Source organism: Dermacentor albipictus, chromosome 4 (assembly GCF_038994185.2).
Source record: "Dermacentor albipictus isolate Rhodes 1998 colony chromosome 4, USDA_Dalb.pri_finalv2, whole genome shotgun sequence".
Taxonomy (NCBI): Eukaryota; Metazoa; Arthropoda; class Arachnida; order Ixodida; family Ixodidae; genus Dermacentor; species Dermacentor albipictus.
The window spans coordinates 23,896,785-23,923,466 of NC_091824.1; the positions used below are offsets into that span (position 1 = coordinate 23,896,785).

A 26,682-nucleotide genomic window follows, 5' to 3' on the forward strand; every position below is an offset into this window, starting at 1 on the left:
GAAACGCTCTCCTTCAGGAAGCCCTTCTTAGCGGAAATCTCTCTGACGCACTTTTTTTGCCTTGGAGTTGGTGAGAGAGCTGCACTTTTGCTCTATCGGTGACCGTGTTCGTTTAAGAGATCGGGGGTCCATTTCTACATCTTGGTTTTCTATCTCATCTCAGTCAAAGTGACAGACGTGGTCAACTTTCTCAGACGTTGATGGCGTTGATGAATCATTATTAGTCTGTGACTGCGCTGGAGACACATCACTAGGTGGATTCCCCGGTAGACTTGGCAGATGATCCTCAATGCTGGCTTTATTAGTTAGTTGAAGCCACGGAGCTATTTGGGAGGACATCACCCCAGCGAGGGAGTCGGGGAGATTTGTCATAATGCGCTGCATTACTACCTGCAACGCCTTTTCTACGGAAGTTGCCACAGCCTGAGAGATTCAGTTTTCGATACACAGTGTTTGAGGGGCCGTTATACCACTATACCCTTGATTCCTATCCTGAATTTCTCCAATGGCCTCACGACGAGAGCATCGACGTCTACCAATAACTTCAAGGATTTGCATTTCTCTTGACTTTGCAGGGCAGTTAGTCTCATCTGCAGGATGAGTACCGCTGCAAAGGCAGCCGTACTCATTTCTGGAAGAACACCCATTTGAATTATGGCCTTCTCCACAAATCCAGCGTCGCGTGTTGGGCCTGCAACCTTTTATGGAGTGCCCAAACCACCAGCATTTTAGACCCCTAAGGACGCGCAGTGATAGAGGCTCAACTTGGTATTTAAGTGGTCAAGCCTCGATTTCTGATGGACAGTTCATTGCTGTTTCTGTAGCAATGACTGCTTCTTTGGCATTTATTATCAACGACACGGCTGCAACGATACCCGAAAATCGCGCCTGCAGCTGAAAACATCTCCAAACTTTCTGCGGGACATAGACTTATGTCGACACTACGGACTAGACCTTTCGTATATGCAAGGTGATGAGGAATGAAACTGCTCACCGCAGGTGTCGCAAAAACATCGCCCTTCAGTAAATCTTGAACACAAGCCTGGTCTGACGAACAGCACAGAATGCCCCCCCCCCCCCCGGCCAAACTGTCGAACCTCGGTGATTTGTTGAAAATTGGCCGAGGCCATCGGAAGTTCCGTTTGAATTGCCATGGCATTCTTCATGCGAATCACTTTGCCATCACTCGGGACCAAAGCCACAGGTACGCTGCTCGTTCCACTGCGTAAGAAATCGTCCACCGGCAAATCAGAGGGGAGGAACAGAAGCCGACCAGGAGGAAGCCTCCTGGCCTGGCGATGAGAGAGACATTGCAGAGAAACAGGAAATTACTCTGGCAAGTTACCAGATATGTGAACCAAAATTCACAATCAATCAGGTACAAGACAAACAGCAAAAGAAAACTGTCAGCTACTTGACCAGAACCAGCGTTCCAATCAGCGTTCCGCGACACGTCTAGGGTTGTCCAAAAAAAGACTGTTTGCCATATATATATATGGCAAACAGTCTATATACATATATATATATATATGTATACAAACAGTATATATATATATATATATATATATATATATATATATATATAAATATCATTTATATTCGGACCAGAAGAATGTCGGACCTCAACAAGCTTGTTGGCTATTAATCGTCCTCACTGAAGAAGAAAAGAAGCGAGAAGCGGCGATGGTGTTGTGCATGATCATAAAGAAGTCACCATGGAAATTCACCGGCAGTTACATATTGAAGGGCAAAGTGTTGGTAGAACAGTGCTAGCTACACGTGCTCGCCAGGGAACTTTCAAAGGTCAGTCTTAATTTTCAGGTTGCTAGCTTCCGGTCGAAGAGCTATGCCGCATAATTATCAGAACGGTCTGCAAACGTTGCACCAGAATGCACGGCGCACGTGAGGTGCCATGGATTCCGCGGAACCGAGGACGAATGACTGGAGAGCGACTACGTATGTCTGCACTTGACTGCAACGACCAAAGCGTGCACACACACACAGCGTGGGTGCGGAGAACAACGCACTGCGCTAGTCCGCTGCCGTCATCGCGGGCATATTCACGGAAGGCCACGCGCACTTCCACACAAGCTGAGCAGATACCGGAAGCCATCCTGGCGCTGCGTGACGCGCGAAACCAATAGCCCCGTTTCTCCAGCATTCTCCCTACGCCGGGGGCGACCCCTGGGGACCCCTTCGCTTCGTTTGCGAGACGGTTTCCTCAGCGCACCTACCAGCCTAACTTCCTGGTCCTTATCGCAGTCGCGAATGATTCGGTAGAGCCCGGCTATGTGGGTTATGCAATCACTCTCTGCGAGCTCACGCAGCTCTTCGGCGGCCCCTCCCCCTCCCAAACCCACAACTTCACCGCGCGCAAGACAGGGTAGCGGAACGCAAACATATGAATAGGTCGTGGTAAATCAACTCTGCCAATAAAATGTCCCCAAATGCTGCGTCCGGAGGCAATGCAGAAGCAATGGAGGGGGCAAACAAAGAAAGAAATTGGAATAGCCAAGCGTGCGGCTTCTACCGGTGCCGTGTTGGCATTTCCTTCCGAAGCTGCAAAACCACAGAGCAAACAACTTTCGCTGTGCTCTCTCCTCCTTACTGCTATTGATTCTTTTTTTTCGAACAGTTTCGTGCCTTGGACGAGCAGGGACTGCTTCTCGAGAAAGCTCAACAACGAAAGCAACAACAAGGCCCACCACAAGCGGTTCACTCACTGAATTGCTTCCCGGCGTGGATCACCAAAGCGTGCGGTATTGTTCACCGAAACACTTTTGCAGCGACCGACCGCGCGGGCTTATTTTTAGGACGAAACGGCGCAGTGGCTTCGCAGTTCTCGTCCTACGGTTCGTCTCTGTTTTCCGGGAAGAAAAACAAACGTGAAAAGAAAAAGAAATACAGCCTTTCGGCAAACAAAGGCCACCTATAGACAGGTACAACAGCACTGCTCGCGCAGTCCTGAGCTTGCAGTGTAACGGGGCAACATCATCACCATCAGCCTTTTTACCTGTACGTCCACTTCAGGCTTGCAGTGAAAAACACACTCGGCTCTAAAAAGAAAACCCATTTAGATGCTTCAAACGACGAGGCTGATAAAGGGAACGGTGAACTGCGCTATTTGGTATTGACTCATATTTGGTACAGCGCAATAGCCAAAGCATAGACGAAACGACAAGACAGTGCACTGACTATGAAAGTGATACGCATGCTCCTATCGTTTCGTCTCTCCCATCCCGGTCTCTTTTGTGCTGTAGCAATTATGCTACAGCTATTGTCGATGCAATCGAAAGTTCTCACAATCTTCATTCTAACGCAATTGAAAGGGTCGTGCATTCACCCCACAGATGGCATTTCTACTTGCATCGTACGCACACCAGACGCGCCAACGGACACAGGCGGCCCGTTTATTAACACCTTCATATTTCAGTGATTGCAGTGAAAATTCCGACACAACACCACTGGCGCTATGGGGTAAAAGAGGTGAAACGATATGAATAAATGGCAGGACATTCAGGGTTACATTCGACTCTAGTGATGTAACGTACAACTAATTTTTGTCGGTATAACAGGTTCATAGACAGTAGGTTCATGGTTGCGAGGAACGTCCCTCGCAACCAAATTCTTCCCTGACGCTCCTTCCCTGACTGTCTTGTCATTTCTTCACGTCACTCACAACGAACATATTTCGTTGCGCTCTTTACTGTCCTGCCGTTTCTTCAAGTCGTTTCGCGTCTTTTACCCCAGATCAAGTATGAACCTACTATCCCGACAAAAATTAGGTGTACGTTACATCACTAGAGTCGAATGTAACAGCCAGAAGTATGAAGGAGCAAGATAACAACGAAACATTGAACATTTTAGGTGCCGTCTTGTGTACTCTTGCCAAGATGCAGACCGTGGTTAACCGCGTGCTTCACGCATTAGTAGACGAATAATATTGTAGCACTGTGCATGCGACATTGTAGCATACGCGTTGTACTCGATGAACAAAAGGGTTTCGATGAAGGCGACGTACTCCCGGAGTGCGACGATTGATGCCGCGGAGGATTTTCATCGTCAACCTTGCACTCGATTGACGGGCCTTCTCCCCCTCGATGCGACGTGGCTCTCGTTATGTCCTTGCATTGTTCGCAGAGTGCAGCCTTTCGGAAATCAAAGGACAAAGCACGTGCATCGGGATCGCACCTTCCGTTCTATTCTGCCTATGCTGGAGTCGCAATTATCTCGCTGTTCGACGCTTAGCCCCGGAGGCACACCAACCAGGATGGCTTTGGAGACTATACAATCAGCAGTACTGTCGCAGGGTGCAATCCGATAATCGACAGCTCTACCAAGTTCTACAACCATGGTAATCAAAGTACTCCAAACCACGCATCCTAGACAGTACAAAGCTTTTGAAGAGTACTTTGCATAACAAACAAAAGCTCTTGTCATTCTCCTCGACAATTCAATTACCGCTTTTTGAAATCGAGCTATTGGGAGTTAGGTGCACTTGTGAGCAGGCCAAGGAAGCTCACATAGTCAAAGTTGCCCCAGACTTCAGAACTACAGCGTTTCCCATTGCCTGGACGTTACTCTGTAATGTTAAACCACAACAACTAAACATTCAGGGGCGTATGTCGGCAAGTGAAGGGGACGACCCTGCTGCATGTTGACGAAAACATTTACCCAGAAAGTGTTGACAACTACACGTACTGAACGAAAGATGTGGCACTTAATGATAGCATAGAAGACAAGAAAACGGTTCCTTTACATATGCGCAGAGAAATCTAAGTTACCTATACAACGGCCTGTCATATTGGAGTTTATTCGCTAATCGAAAGCGAGTACACTAACAGTCAAAAAGAGGGACGAAAAATGATCCAACCAGGCACTAGTCATATGTGTGCAGTGTAGGCGTCACCCTGCTAAGTGACCATTTTCTCACAGCCTTCAAAAAAAGGCCCCGTTTTGCCCCGAGCCATTGGTCCTACTAAACTTACCTTACAACACCTTCTGCTTTCCAAGTCGACTTTAGCGTTCTACTTATTCCAAGAAACAGAATCTGTAAACATCGAAGAAGACTAACCGTAAATGGCAAGGTTTGCACGAACCGATACGTCGTACGCCAGTATTTTCTTTGCATAAAAAGAGCCAGAATTCCGGAGAAAGCACTACAAAACTAGCATGACAGCCTAATTGCTAAGGTTCTAACTTGGGTAAATAGTTATGACAAACAGGTTAAACTAAACTCACGCCACCGAAATGCAGAGCTCGCACAATTATGAAAATATTGGGGTGACTCATCACAATGTCCAAACAAAGATGCATTTCGGAGCCATTGCGGGTGCTTTGGTTGCTTATTGACCTAAGAACCTGTGAGGGTAGCTTGGTCTCCACGAAACCCGCATAGAGCCCGATATTACGTTTGTTTACCCTTGGCCTCAAATGTTAGCGTAGCAATTTCTTCGAAATGACATCCAACCAGACGGAATGTCGCGAACCCTTGAGCGCAGCTCCTGCGCAGTTTCACTGAAACACTACAACCAGAAAGACACGGGACAGCCACTAACACCTGTGGGCTGTTTCACAGAGAGCACACCTGGGAAGTCGCGTCCAGCGCGTACTCGACGTCATCAACCCTGCCATAATAGAATCATGGTATGCCGGTGGTAACGCGGTGTAGGAAAGGGGTGCGCGCACCGACCCCGGTGCGGCGAGCGTGAGCAGCGGAGCGAGGACCGCCGAGGAAGAGGAACCTGGCAGCGTCGGCGAGCGGTGCAAACACACGCCGGGCCCGCGGCCGAATCTGGGTCAGTCAGCTGCTGCTCCCCGCTCTTCCACCGGCGGCGTCTTCGGCCCGTTTCGCTTTCGGCCTCTCACTGGTCGCGCGCGCGGAAGGGAACGGCGCAGCGGCGAAAACGGGCTCGGTCCACCTGGATCGGCAGCGATGCGCTTCGCGGCCAGACACGGTCATTCAGCTGCGGGTGTACGCTGCAGCCACCGGTGACGAGCCCGCACGTCGTCGCCGCCGCTGACCAAGCAGCCGCTCTCTCGTGTGCGTTGCCGTCTGCTTATGTGCTGTCTGCTTTGAGCCGACCCTGACAATCAGCTGCGCGAGGCACGTTCACCTAGCGCGAGTCAGCCGGGACACCTCCGTTCCAGGACGCTGCGACGATATCCGCAGCGGGACAATCATCGTGATGGGGCTCGCGCTGTCTTGAAACCGGGTGTCGCGGAGGCTCCCCATCGCTTGTTGCTAACCGGTCCACACGCAGTACACGGGACGGAAGAGGCACTGCATGTTGCAAGCAGGGCAGTTCGGCTGAACGCTCTTTCAAATGGCCTGCACCAACCACCCTGCTGAGGAACTCGAGCGAGCTGGACCCTACAGGAACGACTGCGTCTACAGCCGGCACAAAACCTGCGGCGTCAAGCTTCCACATAGATATATGGGCTACTGAAAGTGGAGATATTCCCGCGCAAACGGTATCTATAGAACCACACGACGACGTCCGCAACACCGGCAAGTTTGTTGGTTTCGTGCAACTGGGCTTCCTTCTGCTACTCGTTGCTGTGGTGTCTATCTTGCTCTTCGCTGACGAGCAGTGTCGCCTCCGTGCGTAGCTCGAGAGACCGACGGTGTTGCCCGCTTCCCGTCATCGTCATAGGTGAGACTCACCGCGTGTAGGCCATGTGACAAAGCGTCGTTGGCTACGTGTGGCTTCTCGAATGTACCAGCTCACGTGGACCAAGAGGGCGCGTGGGCCCCTCAGGCTGGCCCTCGTCCTGGGACTTGCGCTCCTGACCCTCATACTTGCAGGTAAGTGTCGTTCTTATCTACCGCACTTCAAACGTGCGGCGCCCTATAAGAATGCCTCGTGTTTGGCATCTCCAGGCAAGTAGACATCGCTGAAAATCGGAAATATGTTGTTCCAACCATACCCTGTCAATCTATTATCGTCTCCAGAGACTGCAGCCTTTCACTTCCCGTCTGTATGTATGTATGTATGTATGTATGTATGTATGTATGTATGTATGTATGTATGTATGTATGTATGTATGTATGTATGTATGTATGTATGTATGTATGTATGTATGTATGTATGTATGTATGTATGTATGTATGTATGTATGTATGTATGTATGTATGTACGTATTATATATCAGCTCCGATGACACATGAGGACACCATTGTGGAAAGCTTACACGGTAATGTAGACCATCTGACGTTCTTTTGAATCACAAGCACTTAAACATAAAATGTCATTGTTAAGTAACGCTCCTAAATAAATGCTATCGACGAAATAAATATACTACTAAAAACCAAGCAAATTTCCAGAAATTTCCTATGCCGTAGCGTTCTAAATAAAGCAGTGCAGCTTGAAGCTTTGTCTCTTACTCATGAACCGGAAATTTTTGCGCTCACAAAGACTTGGCTATGCAAGGATATATTAGACAGAAAATTTGTTCCGAAATCTTACATGTGCTTCCGTAAACATCGACAAAGAAGAAGTGGCGGGGTTGCTTTTTTATTTAAGGCATCTTTACTGCTCATCGGAATGCCCGGCGCTTCAGACGTTGAAAGCATTCCGTTATACATCAACAAACTGCGGCACATCCTCGGAGCAATGCATAAGCCCCCAAGCTCCTTTGTCTGGGTCCTCGAAAATCTTGATAATTACATGATCTCTCATAAAAACTAGACGATAGATTAATTTTATCCGGTGTTATTAATTTACCCATTGAAAAATTGTAACACTTTCTCCGCGCAGTCTCCACATTTGAATGACATTTACATGCTAGACATCGTTTTTAATTTCGATTTGTTACAGTTTGTATCTCAACCCACCTGAATGCTGAACGCCATTTTATTCTTCGATCTATTTCTCGTGAGTGGTACTGTGAAAAATCACGTCTGGTGTTACATCACCCCTGATATATCTGATCACGAAGCTCTGGCGTTAACCTTGACTGATGTTTTTTTCAATGATCAGTGCATTAAAAATCGCCAGTTCCCAAACTTTAATCGCGCTGATGATGAATCAATCAATGATTAGCTGGATTCTTACTATAATGATTTTATAGAAAGCACCTGTAGTATAAATGATCTCAGGCTAACTTTAAAAAAAAACATTATTCAGGAATGTAGAGTACGCTTTGGGCCCCCCCCCGCCAATAATAACTAAAAAAATCTACATGTGCCAATGCCTGAATTACTCGACAAACACTACAGCTACAACGCAAACTTAGAAGGTTCAAAAAGAAAAAATCTGAACATCCGGGTTGCCCTTTGCTACAAGAAGCCGTTTGTGGAATAGCAACCCAATTGAAACAACGAGCTGAGAATGATTTGGCAAAATACGACAGTGTATCTTCTTTCTTTCATTACGACGTCGCCCGAAAGAATTTCGGAGGTCTATTAGCCCCGAGAACGAACACGAGCGGCGCTGCGAGCGCCGCTCGCGTGACGTCAGGGCACGGACTCGCGCCTGTCGTCTGCTATAGTTCGGGCGTTTTCCGGGCGCTTTCTGCGGTGTTTTCGTTTGTTCGCCCTCGTTCTCTCTCCTTGTATACTTATGGTGGTCGTCTCAAATATATTTTTGCGACGTCTTCCTTTGCGAACATTTATTCAAAGAGCTAATTTCTTAGACAACAATGCAGCTCTCGAAGGCAACGCTACAGTGCCAGCCGAAGCGACGCAGACCAGCCCATTGCGGGTTTTTCATACGCGGATCGACAATCGCAAAAGCATAACCTATAGGAATCCAGTTATGATACCATACCTGCCGCGGTGCAACAAGTATGTCACAAAGCTGGCTATATATGACTTCTACAGCAGTTACGTTGATTTTATTCCGCTAAAACAGGTTTGCTCACGACGAGTAGTTCATGGTATAATATCGAATTTTTGCATTTCCTCACAGAAACGCTCGGCAGTAGCACGGTGACTTAACTAATACTGGCTTAGATTCTACACGCCTCACTTGCTTCTTTAACTGCTTGTCAACATTAGGCGGTTCTTCACGTGTTTATTTTTTTTTAAGTGGCGGAAATTTGAAGTAAAGTTAATGAAGGCGTACAGCTATTTACAGAGTACAAATAGGAACGTACCAATATATATTCCCTTTTCCGTGCTACACGTTCAACTCACCTCTTTAGAGCGCGTTTGTTAATGATTAATAATGCATGTTATGTTCCTCTTTTTTTGTCTATGTTACCAAGTGTATATCATTTATTTATTTCAATGCCGCAGTGTGTTTTGCATTGTTATCGTGGAAATATTTCACTGTGCTTTCATATATTGTATAACTGCAATGTTTTATGGCCACTATATAAATGTAATTTATATGGCGCTTGATGTGTTACCCCATGCAGCCATATTGTACCTAAGAGGGTGAGGTTACCTCAAGCCGCGTCTGTGCGGCTTTTTTCCCTCATCCACCTCCATTTACCACTCCTCTGTACATGTGTGTGTGTAAATGGAAATTAATAAATCAAATCAAATCAAACTCACTTGAGAAATTTACTGGTGCTTGTTGCTTGAGGAATATACATGACGAATCTGTTTGGCAAACTGACACAGGCTGCTCGGCCCAATTTGTTTAGTGAAGTATGCCTGCTGGACCGCATAGATGCAGCCAGAAAGCAGTCGAAGCGTCAATGACTAGTAGTATGGGACATATTGAAGATATCGAAATTCCCCCTGTGGAGGGTCAGAAATCAAGTGAAAGTATATGCAAGGCTTGTGGTGTTTTCTTTATGAATGTTTGCGATTGGATTGGAGCAAACTTAAATTAGCCTGCAAGGTTCTCTTTTTTGTACCGACGAAGGGAATAGTTATCCGTTTGTATAATTAAATAACGCTGGATCGAGACATGGTGAGACAAAAGGTGCTTGCATTTTCCTTTTGTAGGCAATCTAAGCTGCGTAGTAGTAGCTCGAGAATACTTTAGCCATTCCAGTTGGCGCTGTAAAAAAATGCTTTATGGTTTTAATTCGAAGTTGAAGTGAACTGATGGGTTTCGCGAACATAGCGTGCCTCGCCATACGGACAGTCGATTGCTACCGTTACGTGATCAGGGGTGTGCCATATTGTCGATAAAGGCTACTGAGGGCCACTATGATACATTTCATCACTTTCAATTGAGTGGCTCTCGATCTAAACAACGAAACTTTTCTCTCAGGTGATTGCTACTATGGTGTTTGTGAATTAACTATGTAAATACTCTACATGACGCGCCGTCGTGTTAGCAGCCATGAGCAATTCGTTTTTTGGAGGCCTGTTTCAGAGGGGCATGAAAGTAGCAGCAAACATTTTCATAAGAAATGCGCGCCTAACTATTTTTTTACGCATTAATGAATGACCATATTTGAATAGAACACACCAGAGTAATAGGAATCATGATGACAGCTTCGCTGGGCAGTGTCTTTCTAACATCGGATAACATGTTGACGCCATTTACCAAATTTTTCTTCCACGTAAAATGCAATACCTCTCATAGCTAAATACTAAAGGAATGTTAAGTGTTTAGCGAACTATCATACACAACTTCGCGCGTTGAATTTGCAGATATTCTTCTTTTAGTCAAAATTTACCGATAGACACGACGCATATATGGATTGCAAAACCTAGCAGACCCCTTCAACGCTACTTAGCTTGCGATATCCAAGCCGCAAAGTTTCTCGACTCACACGCTTTTGAAGAAGAAACTGTGGTTAAGGTATGGCGGCTGAAAGAAGCCGACTTATTCTTCAATACGTACGGCTCGAGCCACCTATACCCCAAGCATACACGAAGGGAACGAGCGCGCGCGGCAGCCGAGCGAGCCGGAGCGAGCGGCGTCCTGGCCGTGACGTCACTCGCGAGAGGGCACCATTCCTCTTTCTCGGGGCTAATTGAGCCGAGTTCATGCCCTAACACTTCGTTTTCATTTATTGGCCACTTTCTTGGTGATGACTCTGCTGTTTGTACAGCTTTCAATAACCATTTCAAATTTGTTTTTACGACAGATAATAATTATCTTCCAATCTTCAATATGTCTTTACCACGCATGCCGGATGAGAAAATTTCTGAGAACGGCATTTTTAACCTTTCGCTAAAATTAGACGTTGAAAAATATCCCGACCCTGATGGTATACCAAATGCTTTTTTTTTAATATATGCAGAATGGTGGGCCAAGTACTTGTTAATATTGTTTAGTAAGTCTCTTAAAAATGGTGTTTTGCCTGACCACTGGAGGAGAGCGAGAATCGAACTATCGCACAAATGGGGGGACAAATCAAACATCACAAATTATCGACCCACTTCATTACCATCTACTTGTAAAGTTTTCGAGCACATAATTTAATAACATATGGTTGATTTTCTTGAACACAAAGTGCTAACAAACGCTCAACGCTGCTTTAAACGAGATTACTCAACTAGCACACAATTAATTCTAATTATGCATGATTTCGCAGCCGCAATAAACAAAGGAAAACAAACGGAAGTTATATACGTGGATTTTAGTATGGCGTTTGACAAAGTCTCTCATAATTATCTACTACATAGATTACGTTTTGTAATAACCAATCACAAACTGCTAGCATTGATTAGAGCTTATCTTTCGAACCGCTATCAGTATGTTTCCCTCATCGACTGTACCTCAAATCACGTTGGGTTTGATGCTGGTGTTCCCCAGGGATCCGTGCTTGGGCCTCTGTTTCTGATTTTTAGAAATGACATCGTCACTAATAATAATGTTAACATTAAACTATATGCAGACGATTGCGTGATTTCTGAAACAGTTCAACTGAGGATGAAGTCAGGTTAAATGAGAACCTCAAAAAAATTATATCGTGGTGTGAGAAGTGGCAGGGGACTATCAATTTCGAAAAAACCGTCTTTATGTAAATAACTCACAAGAATAAGCCACTCCTATTTCACTATGGTGCAAACGGCATTACTCTCTCCCAGATAACAAAATATAAATGTCTGCGCTTTGGAATCACGAATAAGCTATCTTGGACAAAATGCATAGACGTGGTTACAAGCAAAGCACTACGCAAGTCGTTTTTCTTGAGACACTCTTTAAAGTTATCCCCCCCTGCTGGACGTCTCCATGCATATCACTCTACTGTATGTCCTATGCTTGAGTATGCAATACCCGTTTGGGACACGTACACAAAGGCAAACATCAACAAGCTGGAAAGAATACAAAAAAGGCAGTGCGATATATTTATAACTCTTACGGACGTACGTCAGTTATTGAACTCATCAAGCAAAGTGGATTACCTTCAGTCATTAACAGAAATTGAATCAGTCGACCAAAGTTTTTCTACCAGCTAGTAAAAGGATATTATAGAATAGATGCATCACAAATTGTCACTTACTCCGAAGGCTATGCTACCAGACAACGACATTCATTTACAATAACATTTTCAGTTCCACGTAATAACTGCTTTAGGTAATATTTTATTCCCAGGACCATTGTAGAATGGAATAGCCTTGCCGATGATGATATGACCAGGATTTATTGTTTTCATTTGAGAAGTGCTTAAAATAATTCTTTAAACAGTGTTACTTGTGTTTGCGGGTGGCTTTCTTCTTGTGCTATTTACGGTTTGTTACACGTGCAGTGTTATCTGGTCTTTTTTTCTGCCTTTTTGGTTTTATTTGGGATTCGCCGTTTTGTCTCTTCTAAATCATTTGTGTTATTGATCAATTTTCTTCTTTTGGTATTTAACAAATTCTTATATTCATTCACTATTATATACGTACTGTTCTTATTTTATCGTGTTTGTGCATTATTATGTAAACACTTTTTATCCGTCACATCTGGTATGATCTCTCTTAGAGATCGCAGTGTCTATAATTAAAATAAATAAATAAATAAAATATACTGCACTGCAGCAGAATAAATAAGTATACTGGCCCACTGCAGCAGAACATTTTGTTTGCTTAATAACCGTGAAGACTGCGTTAAGTTCTCTTCCTCCAAAAGCGAAGTGGCATACAGAGCTAAGAAATTATTTTAATCAGTTTTCTTTGTCACAGCGACGCACAACGCTTGATTCACACAGCTTAAAAAGAGATAAGCAGGCAACAGCAAAAGTGCAGGATGGAATTATCGGGCTAGGATTTTTTTATAATAAAACTTTTTGTCTTTGTGATGCACACCGCACGAGAATTGCGACTCGAGAATAAAGTATTTGCCTATGCCATCCAAACAACAGAAGCCAGAGCATTGTGCCGGTTTGCCTGTAACCTTCCAAAAAAAAACTTGCTAATCTTGAAACATGAGATCGGGCAACGGTTTACCGCCTTCGCCTGATCAATTCATTTTAATTAACACACTTTGCTCGCTAATAAATGACATATTATTTAGTCGCAGCTCACTTACCTACAGAGCCCTCGTCTGCTTCTGAGAGCACAGTAATTAAGCCAAGCTTTTTGTGCTGCATTATTTTAGAGGGAATGCTAAAACCCACAGACATGAAGAGAAAGAGCACCACCACCGCAACAATGACGACGTCTCTGTGCACGTGTTCACCCGCTTCTGCTGGAAAAAAAATTCGATGTCGCGACTTTGAGTCCGAACGAACTTGCCCTAACTCCTCACTCTACTGCTTGAGCTGCTATTCGAAAAAAAAAAAGAAGCTGGTTGGTCCATCTTTCAAAGGAATCGGTCACAACATGAAAGTTAAACGTGTATTTCAAGAAGCAGTGGCAGCTTTGTTGTACATTAACAAATAGAAATCCATAAATGTTCAAAGTTTTTATTTACCACACAAAGTTTATATACTCCACCGCTGCCGTCATGGAGTGAAATTGAATGGCAATATCCGTTATGTGTACCCGCAAACATAACTCTCAAAGTTATCCTGCCTGTCGTCTGGTTTTACTTTATATATTCCATGTACTTTTATTCTTTTTACCTAATATGAACAACAGTGATGAAACACTTCGTACATGACATGCCCTCCTTATCATATTGTTTCCAGTAGTAGCAGTGTACAGACACACAGAATGCGACAGTCGGTTATTTTCCGGGCGTAATACATGCAGCTGGAATGCCAAGAAATTTGCGTGGTGGTAATTGCGTGACACACGTACAACGGATTGATTTTTGCCGGTTTTCGGCAGTGAACACTTTAGTGTGCAAATGTTTTGGCCTCGTTATTTCCCTCCTGAAATCTCGCAGTGGCCTACAAAAAGTGAGAAAGCAAGAACGAGTTCAAATCCGATAACAAGTTGCATCGACATAGTTGCCACTGTAGACCGAAGCAAATATATACTTGTTAAACGACTTTGATTTATTTAGACATTTTGCTTTCTTCACACAGCCGAAGGACAAATCTTCAAATATACAAAACGGCTTGCGTCTATGTACTATTTATGGACTGCACAAATAATTTTAATGAGGAGCGGCCAGACTCAGACCAGTTTTGGAAGGCGAAAAAAAAGCTTATCTGCGTACGCTCAGATGAACACTATAGATCATCTCGCGAGCACTAAGTTAATCTGAAGAGTTATTCGACGTGTCCTCGCAAGGGATGTGTGCACCGCGACGTTATATCTAATGAGGCGATCACCAAGGGGGCTTAACGCTATAACAACAAATGAAAATCTGACTTGAGCACCGCTTTAAACCAACTTGACGGGAAAACCTTGACATTTAACAGTATTTTGCGACCATGGTTTTGCGCATTGTAGCTGCAGAGGGCCACAAAAGCGCTAATGCAATTCTCAAAGGTAAGCGGCTTGCGGCACAGCTCTAATAATTTCATTATTTCAGCGACTCCAATGCACATCCACTCTTGGCTTTCTCTCCTTCTGTCAACGTTTTCTTCCCCTTCTTTGTTCAGGGTAACCTATTGGGCCAAGTCCTCTTCAACCTCCCGGCCTTTCGCTTGTTCTTTTTTTTCTCTCTCTCTCCCTCTGGGTTGGGTAGCCTACAAGTCGGAAGCCATGATGACCATGTGCGCAACCTTCTCGCGACCTTCGAATTGACATCGAAAGTGCAAACCAGCACCTTTCGTGGTTTTGAATGGAGATCCCACTTTACAAATCAACCTGTGGTGCGGATTGACGGAACGAAAACGCAATAGTTGTAAACTGTGCCAACACTCAATTATATTCTTTCTTCAGAGCGTGTTCCTTGATTTCCTCACAATAAAAAGTAAAAATAAAGGCATGAGGCGAGCATTTCTACATTCACACGTACACGGCCCGTGAATGTTTGACCCTTACCAAACACAAATTAGAGCAAAACTAGGAGGGTTTCATCCCACTTGACCTAAATCCTTATATATATATATATATATATATATATATATATATATATATATATATATATATATTATGAACTTTGTAGAAGTGTCTTGCATTAAAAATAAGTCATTCCATTGCATAGGCGATGCGTCAGTTGCTTTGCGTGAAGGCGACGATGCCCAATGCCTACCTTGAGCATCGAGCGCTTTATGGCATGTTGGTTTGAAAAGGAAAAGAATAATATGAAAGGGAAAGGGAAAGGCTAATACGAAAGTTGGCCTGCTTTGGGAAGAGAGGAAGTAGCTATGTAAAGAGAGATGCGGGTGCAATTAACAGATCATGTAGAGACATAACAGATATGTAGAAAAAAACTGGAGGACGCTTAAGCTTCGCCTTCAAGAGTGAAACGCGACAGCGTTCCCGTCGACCCGCCAAGGGATGTGAGACAATGGGCTTCGGCGCAGCGACTACGCGCCCCGCATCGGACGCGGTGAGCATCGAGCAACGCAGCGTTCGGCGCGGCAACGAAATGTGCGCCTGAGCAAGCGACGCACGCCTGAGCCTTAGAAGAGCTCGTTTCTAAGGCAACAGCGCATTCACTAGAGGCTCGTTTGTACCGCTTTGAAGCATGGAACTCGTGGCTCAGTGGTAGCGCCTCCGTCTCACACTCCGGAGACCCTGGTTCGATTCCCACCCAGCCCATCTTGCAAGTTGTTTTTTATTCATGAAGGGCCTGCTTGGATTTATCGCTCACGGCCAACGCCGCCGACGCCGACACCGACGCCGACGACACCGGCTTTTCTGCGACACGAGCTCCTTAACGCTATCGCGTTAATAACGTATGGTTAACGTAGGTATGTAGAGATAAGATCATCGGTGGACCATTAGAGTTACAGAGCGGGTGCCCAGGGAAGGGAAGTGCAGTCGCGGATGCCAGAAAACTAGGTGGGGGGATAAAAAATTGGAGGACGCTTAAGCTTCGCCTTCAAGAGTGGAACGCGACAGCGTTCCCGTCGACCCGCCAAGGGGTGCAAGACAGTGGGGTACGGGGAGGCGACTACGCGCCCCGCATCGGACGCGGTGAGCGTCGAGCAGCGCCGCGTTCGGCGCGGCAACGAAAGGTGCGCCTGAGCAAGCGACGCACGCCTGAGCCTTAGAAACAGCTCGTTTCTAAGGCAACGCCGCATTCACTAGAGACGCTTTTGTACCGCTTTGAAGCATCGAACTCGTGGCTGAGTGGTAGAGTCTCCGTCTCACACTCCGGAGACCCTGGTTCGATTCCCACCCAGCCCATGTTGAAAGTTGTTTTTTATTCATGAAGTGCCTGCTGGGATTTATCGCTCACGACCAACGCCGACGACGCCGACACCGGCTTTTCTGCGACACGAGCTCCTTAACGCTGTCGCGTTAAAATTAGAAAATTTGCAATCGCAAGTTGAAAAAGTTGCATAAGACAGGAGTAACGGGAGATTGCAGGGAGAGGGCCTTCCTCATGCAATGGACATAAAAAGATGATGATGATGATTTCTCTGTGTGTCTTCTGCGAATAAACTCAGTTGCAATCGCGCGCCTGTGTTGTCGTTCCTTTCGTGTAAAAGCTTTTATTTGCGCACTATTGGAAGGTGCTGTTGCTGCACGGCCAGCCCTGGTCTTATCGCTGTCAGATCACTGCTTTATGAAATGCACGATGCTATTGAGCTACTGCACTCATTGACGGCAAAGATGTGGTAAGGCTTCGATAAGGTCACGTCTCCTTATTTATCTATTTTTTCCGGTGACCGCTATTCACCGGCTAACAAATGTTATAGGTTATAGTTCGGCGCAAGACGCGCCTGCATGTATCAGAGCATTGTATATCCTTGTAGGCGATTCTGTCTGTCTGTACTTTCGCCGCACGTTCCGTGTTCGGATTGCATGCGTGACGGGAGCAGTGTTGCGCATACTGGAACTCGTTCAATCGCCAACAATTGCACTGGAACATTCGACGAGTCATGTAACCGACGCTGTCTGAACCACAGTTCAGATTTCGACGATCGCTGCCTGCACTCGAGGCTGCCGTTGTGCTGAGTGTTAGTTGTTTTGCGGGCACAAGTTTAATCGAACAAACAGTTGCTTTGATGACTCATACTTGTGCCGCGGTCTTATTCTTCACCGTCACCGCAACGTGACAATAATGTAGCCTGCGGCATACCGCATGCGAGCTTCTCCTTGCAATTCTTCCGTGTAGTAGATACGGCCAATTTTGACTGCCTCTTCAACTCGCACTCGTTATTTCCTCTCGACGCACCCTCCGGAATTCTCGCCGAGAGTTCTGTCGTTCACCTGGAGGGCTCTCGTGGAGGGCTGTCCAGGGCACTTCGTACGCCTTCGCTAGCGTGCGCCCACGCTGGACTCACCCAAGCACCCCGGACAGCTTTCACTGAAAAATGACTCCACCCGGCAGGCGAGTGCCGGTAGGGAAATAATCGTGCATTGTCCCCCCCCCCCCTCCGTTCCGTTTCGCACAATATAGACGAGGAATATAAAACCCAGCCAGTGTGACTGCCGCTCGGCGGGCGCGGCGATTAAAATTAAAGATAGCCCACACGGGGGGAGGGGGTGGCTCTGCGAGGTGCAGCAGCAACAGCAGCAGTAGCCAGTGGCCTTGATGGTGGTGGTCAGCGCACTTTTCCTCCACGGGCTCCCTGCGATGCACTTTCGCTTTCGTAGTCCGCCTCTATCTCGCTCACGCTCCCTCTCTTTGCTTGTCCTGTCTCTTGCACGTGCGCATTGCCACGAGCGAGTGAGATTTGAAAACTTGAAGAGGAAAGTGGCCCAGAAAGAGACCGGCGCGTATAGCCTCTCCTATACACTGCCGGCCAGTGGCAAGAGTGGAGAAAGAAAGAAAGAAAGAAAGAAAGAAAGCTCGCGAAAGGAGCCAAATATCCGTGGCAAGTCCTCAAACGCGGCACGTGGTCAAGCATGGTGGCAGCAGCGGGCCGGCCGAGGACGGAGAGGCCTGACGGAGGCAGCGCCCCGCGAAGAGAGAGCAACGAAAGAAAACGAGGATGCCAGCGGTACGCGCGGCGAGGAGGCGTACAGGGCAGCGAACTGCGCGCGAGATCAGCTGCGCGGCGAGGTCGGCGCAAGGCCGTCGCCGCTCTTCCTCCCTCGCGCAGGAGGCAGCGCGCGCGCTGTTCAACACGCATGCCGATCGAGCTGCGCAAGCGGACGCTCTCCCGCGCGCGGGCCAGGCAGCGTCGCTCGCAATCGCTTCGGCGCGTCAGTCGAAGACGACAGCTGTCTCGCGCTGAGGCTCGCCGCGCGCTCTTATTAAGGCTCCTTGGGTTTTCTTTTTAATGTTGTTTGGTTTACTTGTCTTTTTTATTTTTATTTATTTTTTTGCGCCGGCTGGGCTTGCCGACCGTGATGCGAAAGAACGCGGAGTGGGCCGAAGGGTCCGCGGAGAGAGGCGTGTTGACGAATTACTGCCGCTCGCGAAGCGAAAGTCGGAGGAGGCCGCCGAAGCGAGGTTCGAGTGAAGGGTGGCTGAGTCTCAGAGCCCCTGGCCTCAGCGGGGAGTGCTCGGGCGTCTCTGGCTCCTTTGTGTGCCGCCTCGAACGCTGCTTGCTCTCGCAGACGGTCGTGCCCCGGTCGTCGTCGCGTCTTCGTGACCAGCGCGCGTACCAACGCGAACGGGCGGGGCCCCGGAAAGGGAACGCTCTGTGCGCTTGGCTTTGTGTGCAGACGGTGAGAGAGCGAACGAAGGCGCCTTCTTCTTTGTTCGCTCTCGTTCGTCTCCATGCGGGTTGCGTAAGAGCAGTCGAGGAGAAGCCTTATCGCGTCGAACGCGTGGCCAAGGGTCCGCGCGCTTCCGTGACATTTGCAGCGACAGTGAACCAACGAATAGAGTAAAGGTAAAGCTTCGGGTGGTCCAAACGGTTGTCTGCTTTGCACAGGAGCAGCTGAAAAGGAAACTATGAAGATATGGCGCTGCATCCATTCTTTAGGGGCTATCGACGAGATCAGCGCCACGGGCAATCTATCTTACGCTTGGTGGGTAATAGTTTATGATGTGTTTTATAAAGGATAATAATTTTTAGTTTTTATCGAATCTTCAAAGTTAACCTGTTGCAGATAACCCAATCCTGGTCCTCGAGCTGGATCATTCAGAGAGACAGACATTACTTGCACGAGAAATTGAAACACATATTAAACGAATTAACAACAACCCTGTAATTATTTTTGGATTAGTTACTTTACGGCACATATTGCAATTTGCAAATAGTGGCTGGCCACTTCAAACGACCACTTACTTTAGTAAAATGCAGAGAATTCTGTCATCGCATATGTAAGCGCCTACTCGCAGAGAGGAAACAGGTCGATCTGCATAGACTATCTAATGCTGACAGAAAACTGTATAACGGATCGAACAGGTGGGTCTATAGGGTGCGGACTCATCTTTGAGTTCTTCAAGTTCAATGGACATCCTAGCACTGGAAGCAATTTTACCCTTTTGACTCCATAACTCTAAAAGCAGTTGTAGCGCCTTGGTCTCCATTCGCGGTTCCTCCAAGGGCTTGCGTCTGACGGCTTCGTATTTTCCTTCATTTTGGGGGCAAAAAAACACGTGTACGATAACGATCATGAAGAGGGTCATTTAGTGGTGCAAGGACCATCTATGCACAAAGAGCACACGTAAATAATTACTGGTCAATGGCGGGTGAATTACCCAGCGTTGGTATAATCTGGCTATAAAGGGGCCTAAAAATGATCGGCAGTAAAAGTGACTAAAAGACATACCTACTAAATATATCGGCATAGACGCGGTAATGTATGTTGCGACTATGAATCATTGGTTGCGGCGGGAGGGCATAAACTATATTAATATAATAATTACTGATGTTTATACTTTTTTTCTGTTAGCACTACTCCCTCATCAAGGCCCTAGAACGCAAAACTGGTGTCGCAGGAACAGCTTCAGATGGGAGGCTGCCCTATGAATATTTGCTGGGTGGATGTTCTACGACATTCCCACGAGCCAAAGAAAACTAGCAATTACTGCTGAAAATTAAGGCCAAAATTTATTTGCTTAAATTTTGCCCCGAAACCTCAGTGGTGGCACGGACTTCACAGCATTTCTCTCATTTGGGATGTTTTGGAGCGGGAGAGGAAGAGAGAAAGTTTAATGCTGGAAATGCGGAAAGGTCAATCTGGTTCATGCTTCTGACTTGCTACTCCATACGAAGTAAAGGGGACAATGCGACAGGTAGGGACGGAAGAGACAGGTGATAGTAAGAGGCGAACGTAATGAATAAAGAAGTCCATGATGTTACCCACACGTGGTAGCAATGAATTAGGCTAAAATCAAGAGCAGCCACCGTTTTTGCCACAGCCTGCGTTACCAGTGCTGCTGTCTCAGCACCATGCGTGTTTAGAAACTTGCGAGTAGATGCCGCAAGACGATTATCACTTGCTTAAGCATAGCCGTAAGTGCGCTGGAAAGTTACTCTAAACTTGCGGGTTTCAGGGCTTGCTTCTTTCGGAACGCGATGCTCTCCTTCGCGAAAAGCAACCGGACCTGGCCCCAGACTGCGAACACCTTTTGACGTAATAGCGGGCAGGTGCAGGAACTGCAGGGGTGCGCCGAAACGCATCTTTTGTTTCGTGCGTCTTTTCTGGCTTATCGGGCGCCCTTTGCGTCTTCGCACATTCAAATTAACAGGACAGAAAGTCAGAAGTATACATGCAACCAATCGCAGTCTTTGGCAACCGGCGTCATTGATGAGAGACTTCCTGTTTATTGTCTTCTTCATTTTGTGTTTCCGTGTGCGTTGTTGTACAGTGGCTATCAGCCTGCTATTGCAAGAACTATGGGGTCCGCCCACAACACGCCTGAAGCAAGATAATTCTAACTCGATGCTAAAAATTCGAATAAAAATAAGCACAACGGAGTACAACCACGCGCTCTATTTTCCATATGGAAAGGTCACTTACCCTCAAAAAGGCTCTGGCAAGATCGGGGATTTCGCATTTAGACTGACGACCGCTTACTAACCTCTGTCTGCCTATAGTTACGGACGAGAATTGCACCTGTAGCTGGCGCGAAACATTTGAGTTTAGCCAAAATTCTAAGCGTTCTAAACAAATTATGCTGATCCGACGCACTGCGTAAATAGGCGGCTGCGAAGCTTTTCTGCGGCTTGCGTAACACTCTTGAAGGGACCCTGAACAACTTTTTATAGAAGTGGAGAAATGTATTTGAAAGTAAAAATAGCTATTCCAGGAACACCTCGCCGCAATAAGTACTTCAGTGCGTTCAGCAGAGTCGGAATTATAGGTGATGAAACACTACCTCCGCGGTGCTTCCACAACTTCTTCAATGCCTAGCCCTGGGAAGGCTACGGTGGAGCGGGGCCTGACCACGACGCTCCGCCTACTGAATGTCCCCGTGGCACGCAGCTTCGACGGTTCAAAATTTCTTTTGGATGCTCACGTAGACGCCACTATACTTCCGACTTTGGCGCCCATACGACGCTCCAAACGTGAGCCAAGCGCGGCTGTCCTAAACGAGCCGCTATGCGCTCAGACAGCGGACCTACGCAGCGTAGGTCTACGTAGACGCTACGTGGCCACATGCCGCTGTAATTCGTGTGGCCGGCGTTTGTCTTGCGCACGACAGGGCTTGGGTGCGTGCTCGCGCTCACAGCTCCACTCTGACCGCGCTACGTCGTGCGGGCTGGCTTTGTCCTTCACCAACTTGACCGACCAACGGTAGCCACATACAACTCGCGCATTTTGAAGTGTTTAATTATGTCTGCCAAGGAACCCAACAAGGAGCGGCCACGAAAGATTAAACTTCGCGTGTATCGAAGATAGTTCAGTGTTCAAAACGAGTCGAACTTAGCGAGACCCGACAGCTACGACACCGATAAGCAGGGTGGCCAAAGTTCAATTCCTACGCGGGGTGGCCGCGGCTGTGAGCCGACAATAGGCATCATTTTCCGGAACTGCTTAATTAATTATCGAAATTCGAAAGCACATTTTCGCTTACTTCAGCCTGTTTATTAAGCTTCGTCAATAAATATACACAGTAACAGCAGCAGGAAGCACACTGATCGAAACACCCTCCGCGATTGAAGTCAGCTATCGGGCAATAGCCGCGTATACGGGAATCCGCTATATTACGAAATAAAGCGTCCAGAAAAGAGCGAAGAGCCGGCTTTTGCTGAAACGAGAGCGTGTGAGAGAAAGTTGACTTCGCTCTCCGCTTTCAGACCCGCTATACGTTTACGTACATCCGCCACAACATTTGTGGCGCACGCACCACTGCGCAAGCACAGGTGCACTGGAGAGTGCGTTCACTCCAAAGTCATCCGTCTTACCTCACACCCCTTCGCGCTTTCTTTCTACGCGTCTATGCCGTGCCTCCAGCCACGTCTTGTCGGAGAAATGCCTAAGGCAAGTCCGGATAAAGCAGCACGGAAGCTAGGTCCACACACAGCACTTTAGCTATTACATTGCAATAACATTGTCAGAGCCGCCCAACCAACGCGTCTTGTTGCACCGCCTCCTAAAACAGCCTGCGTGAAAACTCACATTAACACCGTTGCACATGTACACCCTTGCAATTTTTTAGCAATATCACATGAGCATCGACCGTAAGGCCCGTCAGCGGCCTTGTGGTGGCGACTGACGGCGGGATTGGCAGCTCTACGTGCGGTCGTGCAAGGCGAACTCTAGTTCGAATGTGTACTGCTGCACTGTTCGCTTCAGGAGTGCCCCTCACCGCTGCAAGGTCGCTGACACGTCGTGCGGTCGGCGCTCGCGCGATATTGTTAAAACATTGCAAGGGTGTACATGTCGCGCACATGCACATGTCGCGCACTGGTGCCAGAATCCACCCATCAAATCCGCCCATTTATTACGCAGTCTTCGGGATAGGTGCCGTAAAATATTGCGTGTGTTACGGGATCGCCTTAGTTTACGATGTGACATGCAGACGACAAAGCGCCAAACCACGGGGAGGCACGCAAAGAATGCTTCATTCGAAAAAAAAAAGGGGGGGGGGGGGACGAGAGTCGGCGACCAAATTATCAGGCGCGCATTCCGACGCTGCGGGACTGCTCGACTCGGTTCATCGACAATGCTCGGGCTCGCCTTGTCCCGCAGGCGAAGAAGAAACGCGATCGCTTTCGCTGCTGGCGTTACTCGCGCGTAACGCGCAGCGGCTGGGGACGCGGCGGACGCGGTTCGCTGCGTCTTCCTCGACCGATTTCACCGGTGACCGCACGCGCCCGGAGCTCTGCGCCGACTGCGTCCAGCGACGATGGTGCGTGCAGTGAACCCGCTAAATCATCTGGGCCGCAACGGACCGCGCCAGCCGCTGCGGACGCCTGGGCGACGGTTGTGCGTGGACACGTGACGCCTCATCGTATTGTGGGGAACCATTGCCGCACTCGTGTCGATGAAATAAACAATTATTCGACCAACTTTTGGGAGGCACGCATAATAATTTTTCAGTCCGTTACAACAGTACAAATTGCAGGCCAGCCAAAAGCCTGGCAGACAGCAGGGAACCACCCTTTACGCTGTAAATAAAATTCAGCATACATTAGGACGCAGCACTACGCTCGTAGGGAAAGAGAAAGAAGTTCCTATATGCAGTCTGGACCCGTCATGCTCAAAATAAATAATATTCTTTCAGCAGACACAAGTTTCAGTGCGTATTTAGGCTGTAACTTGGATTTAACCAAAAAAAAAAATACGGGCGGATTGATTCGTAACATTGGCAAGATATCACCGCGTACGTTTCCAATATTTGCTTGTTTAGAATAGCATACAAAAAAGTCGCCATTTTGCCTGAAAGGCGAAGCATCGATTGCGATAGTAAATTCACACACAGCCACAGAAAGTAAGGATACGACTTTTCTCGGCTGTATCAACTTGTGAACATTCACCTGCTAACTAGCTTAACAAACATGGGGTCAGCGCGCACAGCAAACATGAACACTTCACACTCGATGACCGCGGACATCCGCTATCGAAACGCAGGGGTGAGCAAGCGCGGCAGTAGGAGCGAGCGAAGTGACCTTCGTGCTGTCTATCGCTTCAATGGTAGCTGAGCGCCAAGAACACACAGAACGCACAAAAGTACGAGCCGTCGACGCACCTAGACTGCCCCCCACGCAGATTGCCACACACGCATTTGGAGCCGGAGTAGAATGCCACCTCCTCCCTCCCTTCCCCTGCAGCGCCTGGCAACGATGAATGCCTCGCTCGCGACGGTAGACAGCGCGCTTCCTGCCCGCTTTCCTCCATTTCGCGCGGGCCAGATTGAGCCGCCGATCGTCGGCTCCCCTCGCACGCTTTCACACGCACATACAGTGTATGGTGCACGGCGACGGTTTCATCGCGCTTGACATAATGAGCAACATGACGGCGACGGCAGAAATGTGCCTGCTGTGTCCATATAATTGCTATCGCGATAAAAAGGCTATAACACAACCTAATAAAACATCCCCCGGTCTCAATTGATACGATTTCGGTTTCTCGTGTATCCAACCGCTTGTGAAAGTAGCGACGGCCTGGGGTGCGATCGGAGATGGTTGCTCGAAATGCACGTTCAGTTTGCGTTCACTTTTGAATTAAGTGGTTGGTCTAGGCCGTGCCGAGTCGTCAGCCACCGCACGCGGCTGCCAATTCGGTGCGGCCTGCGCCAATCGCGTCAGGCGAAACTGAACGTGCGTTCCGAACAACGATCTCGGCTAGCTGTATTTTCGTGTTTGTACAATGCGGAAGTTCATTTTGCTTACAGAAGTTGTGCGAACGCTCCCTGGTCTAGCTATTTCAGTCAAAACCCTGGTTCAAGCAACGTGTCTGGTTCATTTGTATCCCTTTAGCGATTCAGATGAAAGAATACGTGTTTTCTGGACATTTGCAAATAGGTGTAGAATGTACGTTATTTGCCTTGTTAGCGTATCTGCGCAGTTGTCCATGCGCATTGCAATAATCCAATGCCGATTATCTCGGCCCTTGGAACGCTCTGCTTCTAGACGTCCACACGAAAGGCTTCATAGATGTCCTTCAGGGCTGCTCAAACTGTGAGACGTAGAATGGTTGCGCCAGGGTCTGTCAGCCTTTCTAGTATTGATAGTTAGGCAAGTTAACGTTGGTTAGTCTTCCTCAACAGCGCCAAAAGATGGAACGTGAAGAAAAGACAAGACCGGATAGAACCGTAAGATTGTAAAAATGCCTACTCAATTACCGTATCAAACGCCTTCCTTAAAATATCATCAACATAGTGCTGTTTTGGCTCCCTCCAACCTGTGCCCATTCTGTGGAGATGAGACAATTTATCCTGCTATTCTTATTCTTTCACCGTCTCAATAGTGCAAGAAAAAAACATTTTAGAACGAACATTACGACAAATTGTAGGGATTCTTTAAATTGCTCTATTGCTTTCTCTTGCAGCCTTTCTTGGACAATCTCACAAGGATGCTTGCTCAGTCGTTGAGTATTTTGTAATTCTTTCAAAGCTTTCTTTTGTAGTTAGATTTTCTCATTGTTTAAGATATTTGCTATTTCTTTGATTGTTCCCCAATTCTTTCAGTTGTTGTTTTGACATTGCTAATCGCCTTCTTATATTTCAATCCGAATCTTGGCCAAACCCTCATAGTGGGTATGAGCCATAAGCAGAAGATGAGCAGACGAACATACGAACAGGAGATTAGGGGCTTGCGCGTTCAGCTCATTGCTTTGTTAAACTTCAGTCTTTCCTTAAAGAAGATGACAAAATAACTTGTTTCTGGGCAAGTTGGTGCTTTCTACTACACATTCTTTCTAACGCCGTTAATACCGACATCACACGTAGAACACTACACACGTGAGCGTTTAATGATCTTGTTTAATGAAATCAACTGTTTAACGAAAGGAAGGCGTCAGAAGTCTGAATATTTTTCGCAGATGCGCAAAACACAGGCACTGAAAAGGGCAGGCTTGTGTTTGTGAAATGCCAATCTCTTTGCATTCGAAATATAAAGGCTTCTTTGACACCTACGCCTGATGAAAATAGAAAATAAAAACATCACAATGATTAAACTGATTAGGTATTGCGCAACAAATATTCGCTTTTCTGACACTTTCCACTAATTAAGCAGTTGGCAATGGCGTGTGTAACGTTGTCTGCGTGGCTTCTATTATCGCGCAGGTAAAAATAATGCATAGTCGTGGACAGTCGGTTTTTCTTCGCTATATGGTGGGGGAGAAGCTGTGGAAGAGGAATTAGCTGGACAAAACACACATTCCGTGCCAATTCCATCCAAAATTCCCCCTTTTCCGAAACCCCGTCCTTCCCACTCATCCCTTTCACAGCGTGGCCAGCCTGTGCCACCACACTTCAGCAGCAGCGATCCCTTGCCGGCTTTAATGACCTAACGCTAAAGCAAGCCGCCAGCGATGCC

General features: G+C 47.1%; 1 protein-coding gene across 1 annotated transcript in view; it reads left to right on the forward strand.

Moving 5' to 3' along the window:
- Positions 1–5,926: 5,926 nt before the first annotated feature.
- Positions 5,927–26,682, forward strand: part of LOC135919215 (basic phospholipase A2 PA-12A) — a 92,025-nt gene continuing 71,269 nt past the window's right edge. Inside the window, exon 1 of the mRNA XM_065452917.2 lies at positions 5,927–6,808. Coding sequence (XP_065308989.2) covers positions 6,718–6,808 — 91 coding nt within the window. The 5' untranslated portion in view covers positions 5,927–6,717. The remainder of the gene's footprint in view (positions 6,809–26,682) is intronic.